Source organism: Megascapheus bottae, chromosome 5 (genome assembly GCF_031878675.1).
Source record: "Megascapheus bottae isolate mThoBot1 chromosome 5, mThoBot2.hap1, whole genome shotgun sequence".
Classification (NCBI taxonomy): Eukaryota; Metazoa; Chordata; class Mammalia; order Rodentia; family Geomyidae; genus Megascapheus; species Megascapheus bottae.
Genome location: NC_143513.1, coordinates 68055570 through 68072653, shown reverse-complemented (window position 1 = coordinate 68072653; position 17084 = coordinate 68055570). Strand labels below are relative to the sequence as shown.

The 17084-nt window shown below is 40.3% G+C and overlaps 1 protein-coding gene across 1 annotated transcript in view; it reads right to left on the bottom strand.

Moving 5' to 3' along the window:
- The window catches only part of Ahcyl2 (adenosylhomocysteinase like 2), a 160285-nt gene that overhangs the window by 39551 nt on the left and 103650 nt on the right, over positions 1-17084 (bottom strand). The window contains exons 2-4 of the mRNA XM_090333276.1: positions 9349-9457; positions 1517-1660; positions 772-872 (exon numbers count right to left, since the gene is read on the bottom strand). Coding sequence (XP_090189402.1) covers positions 772-872; positions 1517-1660; positions 9349-9457 — 354 coding nt within the window. The remainder of the gene's footprint in view (positions 1-771; positions 873-1516; positions 1661-9348; positions 9458-17084) is intronic.

Sequence of the window (17084 nt, the reverse complement as noted above, 5' to 3'; positions counted from 1 at the left end):
AGCTCAGACATAGCACTCAGGCCTAGAGTTCAAGCCCTATGACCCATGAAAAAAAAATAATAATAATTTTTGACCAAGAGTTTGGCCTAGTGCTAAGAGTGCTTGCCTAGCATGCATGCAAGACCCACTTTGATGCCTTGGTACCAAATACATAGAAAAAGCCAGAAGTGGAGCTGTGGCTCAAGTGGTAGACCTCTAGCCTTGAGAAAACCCAAGGACAGTGCTCAGGCCCTGAGTTCAAGCACCATGACTGGCAAAAAAAAAAAAAAAAGAAAGAAATGAGACTGAAATAGAAGCTAAAGGGAAGCAGTATTATATACTGTGGAAGCATCCTTAATTGTACTGATATGCATATCTTGATTCTGTGATTTACTCCTATATAACATGGACAAATTACTTAAGCCCTCCTTGTTTAGAAAATAGAAAGAGGGGGCCGGGAGTTTGGCCTAGTGGCAGAGTGCTTGCCTAGCATGCACAAAGACCTGGGTTCAATTCCTCGGTACCACATATGTAGCAAAAAAGCCAGAAGTGGTGCTGTGGCTCAAGTGGTAGAAAATCCAGGGACAGTGCTCAGGCCCTGAGCCCAAGCCCAGGACTGGCAAAAAAAAAAAAAGAAAAGAAAATAGAAAGAGGTATATGTGCTTTACGTGACATTATGAAGACTAACAAACTAATTCTTGTTCAGCTGTTAGCTTGGTGCTGGCTCATTACAAGACTCAGTAGAGGTAGAAATTATTAACTATTGTTATTAAAAGAAAGGAAAAGACTCACAGCAGTTTGAGCAGTGATGTGTGTACAACCCACAATTTTGGCTCCAGCCAAAGGCTTTTCTCCTTGAGCTCTCTTCCTTAAAGCCATCAGTGCAGGCATTTCTGAAAAGAACAAATACAATCACAGCAATATTAGGAGAGAATATAAACAGAAAAACTCACCCTATTAGGTTGATACTTCTCTTGATCAAATTATGTTAGATTTTATTTCCCACGGGATCAGACATTAATCTGTATTTTCTTTTCTAAGAGATATTCAGATGTAATGTCTCTAGAATGTTCTACATGCCAGTTCTCCTTCTCTAGGACTTTGTTTCAGAGACTAAACCTACCTATGCCCCCTTTCTACAGTGTTTTGTGAACTCAGATTCTATTGTTAGTATTCTTCATTATTTCACTGAAATTTCACAAACTTTCAGATCTCAGGACAAACAATGGAATTAATGGGGACAAAAAGACACAGGCAGGTAGAGTGGGAAAAGGGTATTTGTTTTCTTTTTTTCTTCTTTTTTTTGGTCAGTCAAGGGGTTGAACTCTGGGCCTGGGCACTGTCCCTGACTTTTTCAGCTCAAGGCTAGCGCTCTACTCCTTGAGCCACAGCGCCATTTCCAGTTTTTCTGGTGGTTAAGTGGAGATAAGAGTCTTATAGACTTTTGTGCCCAGGCTGGCTTTGAACCGTGATCCTTAGATCTCAGCCTCCCGAGTAGCTAAGATTATAGGCCCATCTTGGTATTTGCTTTCTTTACCTTGCTCAGCAATTTCAATTTCTCTGCGTCCAAATTCTGCCTGTTTGATGTTCTTGACACAGAAGTCACTGCTTCCCTTAGAATTCTTTTGCTGCTTATCTCTGGGAGATGTCTCATCATCAGAACTGTCTGTATATGAAGCCGCTGAATGACAAAGGAAAAAAAGGCCAAACTATTACATACCATTAGAGAAACAAAAATTTGTATTCCTCTAAAATTCTAAATCCTGTAAGAAATGGAGGCTTCTTAGTCATTAATAGCACATAAATGAACACCTCTGGGAAATGCCTAATGGAACTATGAAGCTGGGTTATCCAAACCATCTGTAGAAAGTGCTAGCCATAGATCAGAAGGAACAAAGTAAAAAAGGTTACCAAAGACATAAGTATTTATTAGTATTAACATAGGGCTAAATTTTTATTTTGGAGATTAAGAGATACTTGAATAAGCAAAGAGAGAGGTTATAACATAATATCAAATTATTAAAATTCCTAATGCAAGTCATGGGCATTTATCTGTAGGTTCCTAGGATCCCAGATACCTTTCCCTGTCAGGTCCTTAAATGCCTGAAACAATTTGTCTTTTAGTATAATAACTAAACAGATAAGATGTACAAAATAAGGAACTCCTGGGAAAGGAATTAAGAACCACACAAAAAGTGTTTGTCTGACATAACAGAGCTTTCTCTTTCAGGACTGGCTTTGATGAAGCTGAGCTATGCCTGCAGATGCAATTAGACTCTGACAACAGAGACTCATTCTGACATGGAGTAGTCATGTTCTCCCTTCTTGCTGGCCTCAGCAGATCTGCACGAGGCACTTTAGATTTCCAAAGCAATAAATCAATACTTTTTTTGGTACAGTAGAAATGCTCTGATAACTAGTCCATTTAGCAATACACATGAGAAAGACCCAAGACTTGTGGTTGTGTGGCCAAATAGGCAGCTGCTGGGCCAGGAGTTTGGCCTAGTGGTAAAGTGCTTGCCTAGCATGCACGAAGACCCGGGTTCGATTCCTTGGTACCACATACATAGAAAAAAGCCGGAAGTGGTGCTGAGGCTCAAGTGGTAGAGCTCTAGCCTTGAGAAAGTCCAAGGACAGTGCTCAGGCCCTGAGCCCAAGCCCAGGACTGGCAAAAAATAAAAAAATAAAAATAAAAAAAAAATAGGCAGCTGCTGCTATTGCTATTCACAGATTTTGCTGAAGTCTTTTAGTCCTCATGTAATTCTGTAATCGTGAATCATTTTTCTGGATGATTCATGTTTAAGTGTCAGAAGATAGTTCTTTCTTATCCTCAGAGTTTTTTGGGGAGGAGTGGGGACTATAAAGTACTGTCAACAAAGCATTTTTTTCCCTCTCAATGCAGGAAAAAGTACTCCAAATACTTTAGAGGCAGTGAAAGCTCAGAATTTCTAGGATCTGTGGTACTCTGATCAACTAATAATCTGATCTACTAATATCTACATAATTAAGGCATTTCTGGGATTTCTTAGCAAAGGGTGTGTGGAGAGGTGGGGCTGTAAATGGCAAGTCTGACCTTGCCCAGTTAATCAGGCCTGGGGCTGCACACTGTGGGGTCAGCAGGGGCTTGAGGATCTCTCTTGAACTGGAAAACTTCCCTGGAGCAAAGTCCTAACACGAGGCCACAGGAATGAATAGGGCCCCAAGGGAGGTGAGGGAATTAGTAAATCCCCAAAGGGACTTTTGTTCTTGAAAGGAGCTAATCTGTACAAAAAGTCTTTAGTTCTCCCCTCCTAGTGAGTGAGCTCAAAGTTCTTTTGGCAAAGAAGCCCAGAAACAGCTTGATATTTTGATATAGTTTAGGGGAACCATGCTTCTTCATCTGAAAGAAGGTAACAGCCTTTCCCAGGCCAGATCCAAATTTACAAATAAATTGCTTTTGAAAAATAAGAGTTCACATTTAGATTATCTCAACATTTTTTTTTCCCAGACCGTGATGATTTTTAATGCCACTCAATAACCATTCCAAATACTGGTATCAAGCACTTTACACAATGGCTCATACATATAATATGACTATGCTAGGTTATTTGGAGTTTGCAGCTAGCCTGGGCTGCTTAGCAAGTTCAAGCTACAAAGAGACATGATCTAAAAAAAATCAAGTGCTAATTATGTAGCCCAGTGATAGACCACTTTCCTAGAGTATGCAAGGCCCTTAGTTCAATCCCAGCACTTCAAACAAACTGATCAACCAACCAACTAATCAATCAACAGAGTGGTCATATACTCTTCAGTCATATAGACTTTCATTGAAGTCTTCATCTTTCTGATATATAAAATGGAAGTAATGTCATAGCCTATTCAATAAGGTCGGTTATTAAACTGCTCATGCCTTATACTCATTTATATCCCCAACTGTTTACCCAACAAATTCAACTTCCACATCTCTGTATGGAACCTAATCTAAGGTCTGGGAACATATGGCAGGTAATAGATGGTCTTTGCTTTCATTGCAATAAATTCAGAAATGAAAGAGAGTTTCATAACACACATTACAATTGCAGAAAGCAGGAGACTCTGTGTTCAAGGCACAATACCAGTATACGTGAAACACTTTGAAAACCTAGAGCATTGGATCTTAGACCTAGGTTCACCCCTATTGATTTAATGAGCAATTCTCAAATTGGCTGAAATATCCAAATGTAAATTAAGGGTTTAACAGATCCTTTCTTTCCCTATGTTTATACTTTCATCTAAATCCCACTAGAAAAATTTTGGGAATAATTGAGCTGATACTCCAAATGGCTTAGTTTCTAGATACAAAAGTAATATAAAAGCCAGGTGTAGTGGCTCATGCTTGTAATCCTAACTACTCAGGGGGCTAAGATCTGAGGCTAGCAGTTCCAAGCCAGGCCGAGCACTAAAAAGTCTGTGAAACTCTTTTCTTATTGTAGGTCATGGGGCTTGAACTCAGCCTGGCCCTACCCTTGAGCCAAGCCTCACTTCCCATTTTTTAGAGGTTAAGTGGAGATAAGATTCTCAGGGTGGGGCCGGGAGTTTGGCCTACTGGTAGAGTGCTTGCCTAGCATGCACAAAGACCCGGGTTCGATTCCTTGGTACCCTACATACATAGCAAAAAGCCGGAATTGGTGCTGAGGCTCAAGTTGTAGAGTGCTAGCCTTGAGAAAGTCCAAGGACAGTGCTCAAGTCCTGAGCTCAAGCTGTGGTTGGCTTTGAACCATGACCTCAGATCTTAGCTTCCTGAATAGCTAGGAATACAGGTGTGAGCCAGTGAGCCACTGCGCCCAGCTAAGTCCCTGAGACTCTTATCTCCAATTAATCACTAGAAAACCAGAAGTGGAAGTGGCAAGTGGTGCTGTGGCTCAAGGAGTAGGGCAGGAGCCTTGACCTGAAGAGCTCAGGGACAACATCCAGGCCCAGAGTTCAAGTCCCACGACTAACAACAACAACAAAAAGCAATATAAACTACAATTTAAGTTTATGTGTATATGTGTGTGGAAGGGAGAGAGCAAGAGTGAGAGAAAGACAGAGACAGAGAGATATTCTGCAGTTTGAAATCCGATTCTTGCTTTACACCCAAGCAATACCTCCAGCCCTAGAAATGTTCTTGTTTCATGATTTTCCAGAATCAAAACATGTCTTGATCACTAATCCATAATCTATCCCACAGAACATGCCTACCTATATTCAATAGCTGATACTTGATTCTCATCTCCTAGCAGCTATGATACTGTAGATTACTGCTAGGAGAACAGTCAGAATTCTAGTTCAATCAGTGCTATTAAATTACTTTAAGTCAGGCAGTTCTTCTTGGCCCCAATTTATTTATTCCATAAAAAAATAATACAGATTTGTGTGTTAACTCTACAAATGTGTGAAAAGCTATACTAGCAATCAAAACATAACATAAAAAAACTTTGTTGTTTAGAAGAATGTGAAGATTATCTTAAACTTTTTTTTTTTTGCCAGTCCTGGGCTTGAGCTCAGGGCCTGAGCACTGTCCTTGGACTTTCTCAAGGCTAGAGCTCTACCACTTGAGCCTCACCACCACTTCTAGCTTTTTTTTCTATGTATGTGGTACTGAGGAATTGAACCTGGGTCTTCATGCATGCTAGGCAAGCACTCTACCACTAGGCCAACTCCCGGCCCCTACCACAAACTTTATAAGCACTAATCATAAACAAGGGACTCAGTCTTCCTTCATCATCCCTAATAAATTAACTCACTGCCAAGACAGGTTTTTAAGAAACATAATTGAGAATGGTCTGACTCTGAAGACTTTCTGTTTTGCTTCTATGAATCTTTGGGTTTTTTTGCTTAGGGGACTTTTGAAAAGTTTGTTTCTTATTAAGTGATTTTCAACCCACATTCCCCTAGTATTAAGTTCCAACTCCTTAATACATATCCATTGCATATAATGGATTAATTTCTCTCCCACACATCTAGAAAGGTACTAGTTATTATATAGCATCTTTCAGAGGACTAAGAAAATAACCCATCAAATCATTTTCTGTGTTCTGAAGTTTAGATGAGGACCCTTATCTGTGGAGGCTGGTAGTGGGTCTTGAATGAGAACTTGGCAAAACTTAGTGTATGAACAGGAAGGTATCTTTTTGAATGTTGTAAAACTCCTCTTGATGTATAACATTCATAGAATAGTATACCCATAGACCTCAATAAAGGCTTAAAATAGAATAATAATGTTTCTGGGGCTTAGTGGTAAAGTACTTGTCTAACATGTATGATGCAGTGGGTTTGTTTTGCAAGAAACAAGATGAAAAGAAAAAGGATGTTCGGAACCCCTTTTCACCAATATTTATTTACTAACTCTTCTGTGTCAAATACAGTTCTAAATGTTGGCTTTCTAAATGTAGCCATACAAGAAATGCAAAAATCTCTGTTCTCGTAGATTTTATATTCAAATAGGGGAAGAAAAACAAAAATTTGCAGAATATGGCCAGGAGTATGGCCTAGTGATACAGTGCTTGCCTAGCATGCACGAAATCCTAGGCTCTATTCCTCAGTACCACATAAACAGAAAAAGCCAGAAGTGGCACTGTGGCTCATATGGTAGAGCGCTAGCTTTGAGAACAGCCCAAGGATAGTACTCAGACCCTGAGTTCAAGGCCCAAGACCGGCAAAAAAAAAAAAGAAAAAATTAGTAGAATATATATAGTATGTCATATAAGAAAAATGAAAGAATGCTGATAGTGCTGGGTGGGGTGCTGGTACAATTTTTAAAATTTTTCATTGTCAAAATTATATGTACTGTATTTATTGTACATGACATGATGTTCTGAAGTATGCACTATGGAATGACTCAATAGAACTAATTAACATATAAATCATCCCACCTATCTTTTTTTGAGGTAAAAACACTTACCAACTATATTCTGAGCAGTTTTCAAGAATATAATACATTGTTATTAACTTCAATTATCCTGCTAGGTGCAGTTTAAAAAGAATAGGCCAGAATGCAAAGACGGTAATTTGGTGAAAAACAGAAAACAAGGTAGCCAGCCATGCATGTATTTAGAAGAAGAACATTCCAGGCAGAGGAAACAACAAGTGCAAAGGTTGTGAACAAGACAGTTGCTGGCACATTTCAAAATAACAGTAGGAAAAGTTAGTGTGGCTGGAGTGAGCTGAAAGGTTTGAAGTGAAGGAAGTATGTGGAAATAGAAATGAGATAAAAAATACATAATGGGGCCGGGAGTTTGGCCTAGTGGTTAAAGTGCTTGCCTAGCATGCATGAAGACCCGGGTTCCACATACATAGAAAAAAGCTGGAAGTGGTACTGAGGCTCAAGTGGTAGAGCTCTAGCCTTGAGAAAACCCAAGGACAGTGCTCAGGCCCTGAGCTCAAGCCCAGGACTGGCAAAACAAACAAACAAACAAACAAACAAACATATATATATATATATATAAAATGGCAACCGGATGATACAGGGATATTTCGGTCACTGTAAGAACCTTTTTAGTTGCCGAGCATGGTGGCTCACACCTGTAATCCTAGCTACTCAGGAGGCTGAGATCTGAGGATCGAGGTTCAAAGCCAGCCAGGGCACAAAAGGACCTGAAACTCTTAACTCCAAATAAACTCTAGAAAACGGGATGTGGGGCTTGGCTCAAGGGTAGGATGGCAGTCTTGAGGTAAAGAGCTCAGGGACAGTGCCCAGGCCTAGTTTAAGCCCCATAACCCTCCCTCCCGCACCCACCCCCCCATCCCCACCGCATAAACCCTCTTGCAGAGTGAGACTGCAAGATCACTAGAGGGTTTCGAGCAGAGAAGTGATATGATGTCACTTTTTGTATGCAGAGAAAGTATACAACTTCATTTTTATTTTATTTACGTACTTTTGCAATTCTGAGGATGAAACCAGGGCATTGTACATGCTAGGTAAGTGCTCTACATTAGGGCCTGGGCACTGTCCCTGAGCTTCTTTTGTTCAAGGCTAGCACTCAACCACTTGAGCATTGCCAAATGGTACTGAGAAATCATACTGAAGGCTTCATACATGCTAGGCAAGCACTCTACCACTAAGCCACATTCCTAGGATCCCTGAATTTTTATTTATTTATTTTTCTCAGTCCTGGGGCTTGAACTCAGGGCCTGAGTACTGTCCTTGGGCTTTCTCAAGGGTAATGGTCTGCCACTTGAGCCATAGCACCACTTCTGGCTTTTTCTATACATGTGGTACTGAGGAATCAAACCTGGGTCTTCGTGTATGCTAGGCAAGCACTCTGCCACTAGGCCAAATTCCTGCCCTCCCACCCGACTTATTTTTAAATACTGAATTTGACTGGGTGCTAGTAGCTCATACTTGTAATAGTAGCTTCTCAGAAGGCAGAGATCTGAAGATTGCAGTACAAGAGGCTAGCCAGGGCAGGAAAGTCCATGAGACTTTTTTTCCCCCCCTGGTCGTGAGACTTGAATTCTGGGCCTGGGTCTTGTCCCTGAACTCTTCAGCTCAAGGTTACCGCCCTACCCCTTGAGCCACAGGGCCACTTCCAGTTCTCTGGTGATTAATTAGAGATAACAGTCTCAGACATTTTAGAGACATTTTAGTGCCGGGGCTGGCTTTGATCCTCGATCCTCAGATCTCAGCCTCCAGAGTAGCTAGGATTGAAGGCATGAGCCACCTCGCCTGGCATGTTGAAACTGTTAACTGGGCATTGCCATTGCCTGCCAGTGGTCCACTACTTACTAACAGCACATCTGACATAAAGATAAGTCATCTGACATGAGGGTAAGTCACTCCAAGAGCACATATATTTGAATTAATGTCGCTGCAAAGGACAGAATAAGTAACAACCAAAACAAAGACACAGCTTTAGAAAGAAAAAACCCATCTGCTTGAACTAAGAATGGACAATGTTTGCATTGTTTCTTGGGGCAATTGAGATTAACTGTTATTTTGTAGTACCAGATGGAGGGATGTGAACCTATTTTTTTTATTTTTAAAGGATGAAGAAAATATAAGTCTTTCTACATGCTGCTCAGTGAATGTCACTCACAAACATACACCCATCCTTCCGTAGATCAAAGAACTTAATTTCCTTAATCATCAATCCCCTTTTACTTCTGCGGGAAGAGAAGAATTTCATGAAGCACCACTCTCGACTTCCCAAGGTTTAAATTTGTTCAAAATGCATTGTATTTAAAAACAAAGGAGTTGAACAACTCCTTTGTACAACTACTTAAAGATACTAAAAGTATAATTAAAAATTTTTTGACTCAAAATATTTATTTAAGGCACAAGTTTAAACATGTATAACTGGCCTTGACAGATGGAAAGGTTTGTTATACCTAAGAGCCTTGAAAGAGAGGTCATGGTAACTCAGTACTTACCTGAGCTATAGCTGTCAGTAGATGACTGAGAAATAGAACGGGACAGAGAGCGACGTCCAATTTTGGTGGGACGTTTGTTGAATTCTTGCTTCTGGTCAGCAAACTGGATCTGCTAAGAGAAAGAACCTTAGTTATAAAAAAGAAAAGAACCTCCATGTTAAGAGAGCAATTTAAGGCTTATTGGCTTTCAGTGTAGATGGTTTCACTACCAGCCATATTTGGAATATTAAGACTATGGGAAGAAGAGTAATTTTCTTCTATAAATTATTTCTTCTAATTTTTTTCTAAAAATGAAACTATGAATGGAACATGAATCTACTTTGTCTCTATCAAATTTTAATCTCCTTTTTTCTTTTTATGTACTAGAAATTGAACCCAAGGTCTTGTACTTGCTAGGAAGTTCTCTGTCACTTGAATTACACTCCTAGTCTTTAATTTTGTTTTCGAGGTAGGGGTTTGCTAACTTTTTTGAGGGCAATCCTTGAACTCAAGATCCTCCTATCTCTAACTTCTTAGATGTGGAATACTACGTTTGGTTTCAAATTTCAATCTTCGATCTACTTTCTGATTATATACTTTTTTGTTTTGTTGGTAGTGGGGTTTGAACTCAGGGTCAGGGTGTTGACCCTGAGAGCTTTTTCACTCAAGGCTGTGTTCCACCATTTTGAGCCACAGTACCACTTCCAATTATCTGGTAGCTAATTGAAGGTAAGAACTCTCATGGACTTTCTTGCCTTGGCTGGCTTTGAACTGTGATCCTCAGATGTCAGCCTCCTGAGTAGCTAGGGTTACAGGAATAAACCACTAGCACCATGGTGGCTAATATTTACTTTTTATAATAAAATTAAGACCAAAAATTAGAAAGATGTCTTGGTTAAAAACAGCTTTATGAAGCAGAATTATATTCAGAAATCTTTTGCAGCCAGGCACTGGTGGCTCACGCCTGTAATCCTAGCTACTCAGGAGGCTGAGATCTGAGGATCACAGTTCAAAGCCAATAAGGGCAGAAAAGCCCATGAAATTCTTACCTTCAATTAATCACCAGATAACTGGAAGTAGTACTGTGGCTCAAGTGGTAGAGTGCTAGCCTTGAGCAAAAGGAGCTTACTAGCAATGCCCAGGCCCGGTGTTTGAGCCCCAGAACTGGCAACAAGCAAACAAACAAAAACAAAACAAAAAACAGAACAGAAATCCTTTGTATAGTTTCACTAAAAATTAAAGCTGAGACTGTACATCTATAATCTTCATATAGAAAACTATAAGGTACAAAAAGGGAAATGACTTGCCAGGTTTCAAGATTCTCATGAAATGGTATGATCTATAAATTTTGGAAAAACTTCTATCAAGACAGAACATTCTGGAATTTCATTAGAGTACTGTCTGTGCCATTCATTAGCTATGTGATGTTGGTCAAAATGTTTTTTTTCTTTTCTTCATATATTTTTTTATTGTAAATAATAGAGGGGTTACAGTTATATTTGCCTGATAGAAGGTGCATTACTTCATACACACTGATACCCTTCTCATGTTTTTGTCCCCATTTCACTTCCCCCATCTCCTCTCCTTGGTCAAAATGTTTTTATTAGCCCTATTTTCCCATAAACACAACAGAGATAAAAACATGTCACAGGTTTTAGAGAGCTAAATGAGACAATGTATGTAAACTGTAACATACAGCAAGAAATTCAAGAAATTCAATAATTTCTCCCATTCATACAATTTAATATTCTTGTAACTCTTACAGCCACTTTAATTGGTAGATGACTAGACTAGATAAATACGCAGATCACAGCCTTTACAGGGCTGATAACCTTCTGCAATTTATTTCTATTACTTACTGTTGAAGGTTCCAGATGATACTTAATACTCCTGGCCTTCACCCTTACATTCTTATGCCTACAATATGCAGGCAGTCACAGTAATTGACTTTCCATAGGCCCCAAGGACAGACTAACTTCAACAATGCCTCCTAAAAAAACATAACAAACTCTGGGCCAGGAGATTGGCCTAGTGGTAGAGTGCTTGCCTAGCATGCACGAAGACCTGGGTTCAATTCCTTGGTACCACATACTTAGAAAAAGCCAGAAGTGATGCTGAGGCTCAAGTGGTAGAGTTCTAGCCTTGAGAAAAATCCAAGGACAGTGCTCAGGCCCTGAGCTTAAGCCCAGGACTGGCAAAAAAAATAAAAAAATAAAAAAATAAAAAAAATATATATATAACAAACTTTGCCTCAGATATGCGATATGCCTTCCTCACCCCTCCATGCAGTATAATATGCATACGTGCATGTGCACATGCTCACTCCACTAGAGGGGGCCATGCACTCCCAATCTATAGATTTATAGAACTAATGACTAAACATTTATTTACCCTACTAACAGTAAGCCATGAAGATACCTACCTGCATTGTCATCTGAAATCAGTTTTGTTAAGCTGAAGTCTTCTGTATGTCTTTTCCCTTTGTAGTAATACCTTCACCAAGAACACATTTAAGCGACACTAGGCTGTGCAGGTTTAGTACATATCCTTCTTGCTAACTAGTTAGACAATGAATTCATTTGTTTTAACAAGAGAAGAATATCAGAGAAAGGCTAATCATTTACACATAGTGAGTTATACCCATTCCTAAGAAAATGCTTCTTTCACTAATAATCAGAATGTATAAGTGGATCATGTCTGGTGTCCTCTCCCTTCAACAGCTATAGTCATCATTTACTCATCAGTCCATTTTCTAATACAATGATCTACCCATTCTACTTGTGGAATCTATCAATAATTGATTTGACTTTCCTACCTTGTCAGAAACCACAGTCCTGTGGGTAACCCTCTGCTTCAATCCCAGAGAACACTGCCTAACTGCAATAGGCACCAAGACAAGGGAGGGAAAGAGGCTGCTACAGGGGGGTAGCTCACGGTGAGCCAGAGTGAGGAAGGAAAGCAGAAAGGAAGGAGAAGCTGGCTTTGCATAGTAATGGCCACAGACAGCACAACAAGATCTCAGTCTCACCTGGGCTTTAATCCTAGAGTTGCCATTGACGATGTATTTCTTCTTGCTGCTCAGCATAGTGACATTACCAGCTCTATTCCACTTCTTTGGCCCAAGAACCTTGTGGCCAGGTCTTTAAACTTTTCTCATTAACAATTCTGTTAACTCTGGCTCCAGCCAGTTTTTTTTTTTGGGGGGGGGGGGGTAGAGGGGTGGGAGGTAGGGAGTTCTGTCCTTTCTGGAATCCCTGAGCAACTCCAACCACCCTTTTAACAGTTACAGCTCTGACAGTAAGGCAGTTCTGTTAATAGCTCATCAGCCATTCCCAATTCTGGGGGCTGTTTTGCTTTTATTGTTTTCTGCTAAACATGTAATTACATGGATCCTCTGACCTCTAAACTTTAACAAGTCCCTTGACAAGGCCCAACTTGCATGCACATAACAATAGCTTATTTATGTAACTGGTGCACTTTTTTTGCCTGCTATAATTAACTTGCTAATTAGGTTCTTTTTTAACCTTACCTCCTCCTTTTCCATGTCAGATGATTTTGGTTAACCTAGTCTCACTAGAAAAAAATTAACAATAGAGCCACTAAAATAATGAAGGAATTTATTAGAGTTAAAAAAAAAATAGGGCCGGGAGTTTGGCCTAGTGGTAGAGTGCTTGCCTAGCATTCACAAAGACCCAGGTTCAATTCCTAGATACCACATAGATATAAAAAAATCGGAAGTGGTGCTGAGGCTCAAGTGGTAGAGCTCTGGCCTTGAGAAAGTCCAAGGGACAGTGTTCAGGCCCTGAGCTCAAGCCTAGGACTGACAAAAAACAAACAAACTACATATATATATATATATATATATATATGTATGTATGTATGTATGTATGTATGTATGTATGTATGTATATATAGATGTCAAGTGCTCAGGCAGCCCCTATCCAACACTCCATCTTTGGATTAGTCAGATAGGAACAATAGTTTCAGCTCTGTCACCAAGAAAATCAACTTTCTCATTCTATTATTTTACCTTTTAATTTTTTCCATTTCTTTAACTGGGTATATTTCATACTATTTTTGATATGTGGCATTAAATCTCATCTGAAGATCATCGTGAATTTGGCAATGAACCACCCAGTTCACCCACTCCCCCCCTCAAAACAAAACAAAACAAAAACATGTTTCCTGGAAGGTGTTGGTAGCTACAAAAGGAAAATTTCTTATCCCCAGAATTGGATCCACCTTAATTACATGAGAAATAAGGATTCAAGGGGCCAAGAATGTGGCCAGGTGGTAGAGTGCTTGCCTAGTGTGCATGAAGCAATGGGTTTGATTTCTCTGTACCACACACACAGAAAAAGCCAGATGTGGTGCCGTGGTTCAAGTGGTAGAGTGCTAGCATTGAGAAAAAAAGCTCCAGGGCAGTGTCCAGGCCTAGGGTTCAAGCCCAGGACAGTGCAGGGGGGGTGGGGCAGGTAGGGGGTAGGAGTCAAATAAAGGGGAAAGAAGGAAAGAAACACTGCTGATTTCTGAAAGAGACCTTGTGGAAGCCACACTAAACTGAATGCTACAGTGACAGGGGTGGAAATATTATCTGAATTCTACAGGAAAAGAGAGGTTGGGAGGAAGGGGGGAATGCTGCTGTTTGTCTATCAGTTGAGTGCAAAAAACATGAAATGGTAGGCTCTTTTTCAAAAATCATCTTTTGCCAGGCACTGGTGGCTCATGCCTGTAATCCTAGTTACTAGGAGGTTGAGATGTTAGACTCATGGTAGGGGATCCAGCCCAGGCAGCAGACTCATTTCCAGTTAACCACCAGGAAACTGGAAGTGGACTGTGGCTCAAAGTGGTAGAGAACTAGCTCTGATTGAAAAACAAAACAAAAACAAAAACCACAGGGACAGCACCTATGCCTTGAGTTTAAGCCCCAAACCCAAGACTGACAAATGTTTATTGATTTCTCTGGAAGAAGAAAAAGAGGGAAGGAGAATAAGTACTGTGCTGATATGCACAGTCTTGTATATATGTTACTTATATTAATTTGCACAAGACTCTTAAGAAGTAGGCATTATTTATCCTCATTTGGCAAAGCAAGAAAGTGCAATATTGAGATGGCTTTGCCTAATGTCATACAGCAGATAATAGACTATAATTAGAGAAGCTCCTTCTGCTATACCACAGCTTAGTAAGAAGCCTACTTTTGGGGGCCGGGAGTTTGGCCTAGTGGTAAAGTGCTTGCCTAGCATGCACGAAGACTTGGGTTTGATTCCTTGGTACCACATGCATAAAAAAAAGCTGGAAGTGGTGCTGAGGCTCAAGTGGTACAGCTCTAGCCTTGAGAAAGTCCAAGGACAGTGCTCAGACCCTGAGCTCAAACCCAGGACTGGCAAGAAAAAAAAAGAATAATAATTTATGCCGGGAGTTTGGCCTAGTGGTAGAGTGCTTACCTAGCATGCACGAAGACTCAGGTTCGATTCCTCAGTACCCACATACATAGAAAAAAAGCCGGAAATGGTGCTGAGGCTCAAGTGGTAGAGCTCTAGCCTTGAGAAAGTACAAGGACAGTGCTCAGGCCCTGAGCTCAAGCCCAGGACTGGCAAAAAAAAAAAAAAAAAAAAGCCTACATTTTTTATTAAAGAAGGTAAAAAAGAATCCTATAGTCCCCAGTGCAGTCCTTACATTTATTTTTAAGTTTATTTATTTTTAAAATTTCTCTAAGTTAATTTTCTTACCAGAAAATCTCAGAAACAATTTTACTTAGATGATCTTAGGTTGGGCCCTGGTCAAAACACAATTCTGAATCAGCTAATCATGCAAGAGTTAGAACTTTAATAGCTGTTTGTTTTGTCAGTCCTGGGACTTGAACTATGGGTCTGAGGACTATCTCTGAGTCTTCAGCTCAAGGCTAGTTGCCCTACTGTTTAGCCTGGGCATTTTCCCTGACCTCTTCAGCTCAACGCTACCACCCTACCCCTTGAGCCACAGTGCCACTTCCAGTTTTCTGGAGATAGTCTCACAAACTTTTTAGTGCCTGGGATGCCTTTGAACTATAATCCTCAGATCTCAGCCTCCTGAGTAGCTAGGATTATAGGCACGAGCCACCGCACTCGCCTATAATAGTCCTTTAATCGATAAATTGGTCCAATGCCATTATCCAAAAGTGGAAACAGAAATTAAATGAATCAAATATTGATATTCACCATTACCCATGACAGCTCTGATCTCTTCCCAGTTCTGATATGTTACTTTTAATTTCACCAAGTGAGATATACCAATGTTTTTCTGCTTGTTTGAGGACTCTCTCAACTGCTGTTTTCTTCACAAGAATATGAACCCTTGTGTGTGATTAACTACTCCCTCATTTTCCTTACTTTAATGTAAAGGAGCTCCTTGGTCCAATAAACCTGAGCAAGTCACTAAAACTGAGCAGGAGGTTGTTGCAGATCTAAAACAAGTAAACCAGATGACACTTAGAATATTGTTACTGATGGAACTGTCTTACTACTTAACAAGCTTATCTAACAGAGTTCTGAAACTTCATCAAAATTACCCATGGGAGGAGCTAGAGGTACACTTGGCAGTAGAGGCTTGCCTACTGAGCACAAGTTCCTGGGTTCTTCTAGTATTATCAAAAAAAATCCCAAACAAAAGCTGGATGCTGGTGGCTCACACCTAGCTACTCAAGAGACTGAGATCTGAGGATCACAGTTCAAACCAATCCAGATGCTAAAGTCTGTGAGACTCTTATCTTCAGTTAACCACCAGAAAATCAGAAGTGGTGCTGTGGCTCAAAGTGGTAGAACACTAGCCTTGAGCTGAAGAGTTCAGGGACAGCGCCCAGGCTCAAGACTGACAAAGAACAACAACAACAACAAAACAAACAAAAAACAAACAAAAAACAAAAAACACCCAACTCATACAGGGCTTTACCTCCTGAATTTACTTACTTACTGAGTCTGGGCACAGACTAAATTCTACTTTTTTTTTTTCTCTCTGGCCTCATGCCTGTATCCCAGCTTGAACTCAGGGCTTCATGTTCTGGATGAGGTTTCTGTTCATAGCTGGTGCTCTACTACGCAAGCTATGCCTCTACTTCCAGAGTATCACAGATTTATCTGTCCAAGTTGGCTTCAAACAGCAATCCTCAGATCTCTGCTTCCTGAGTAGCTGGATTATAGACTTGAGCCACCAGGACCCAGCTTAAACTCTATATTTCTAACAAGTCACATAGATGCTTGTGCAGCTAGTCTGGAGGTCATATTTGGAGAAATAATTTCCTCTAAGCATAAATAAAGCAGTCCTGATTTTCTATATTTTCCCTTCTCTATGGCTATGATCATGGAGGCATATTCATAGGCAAAAAAAAAAAGGTTATTTGAAAGGTCAGAGAATGGTGTTTAAAGAGAACTGGATTTGGGCCAGGAGTTTGGCCTAGTGGTTAAAGTGCTTGCCTAGCATGCACGAAGGCCTGGGTTCGATTCCTTGGTACCACATACGTAGAAAAAAGCCGGAAGTGGTGCTGTGGCTCAAGTGGTAGAGCTCTAGCCTTGAGAAAGTCCAAAGACAGTGCTCAGGCCCTGAGCTCAAGCCCAGGACTGGCAAAAAAAAAAAAAAAAAAAGAACTGGATTTAGTTCTGGTTTCTCAATATCAGGCTCTTAAGAATAGATGATTAGGGCCAGATATATACACAAGGCCTTAGGTTCAATCTCACATGCCACATATATGCATGGATTTGGTCTTGCTATTTATGCTTCCT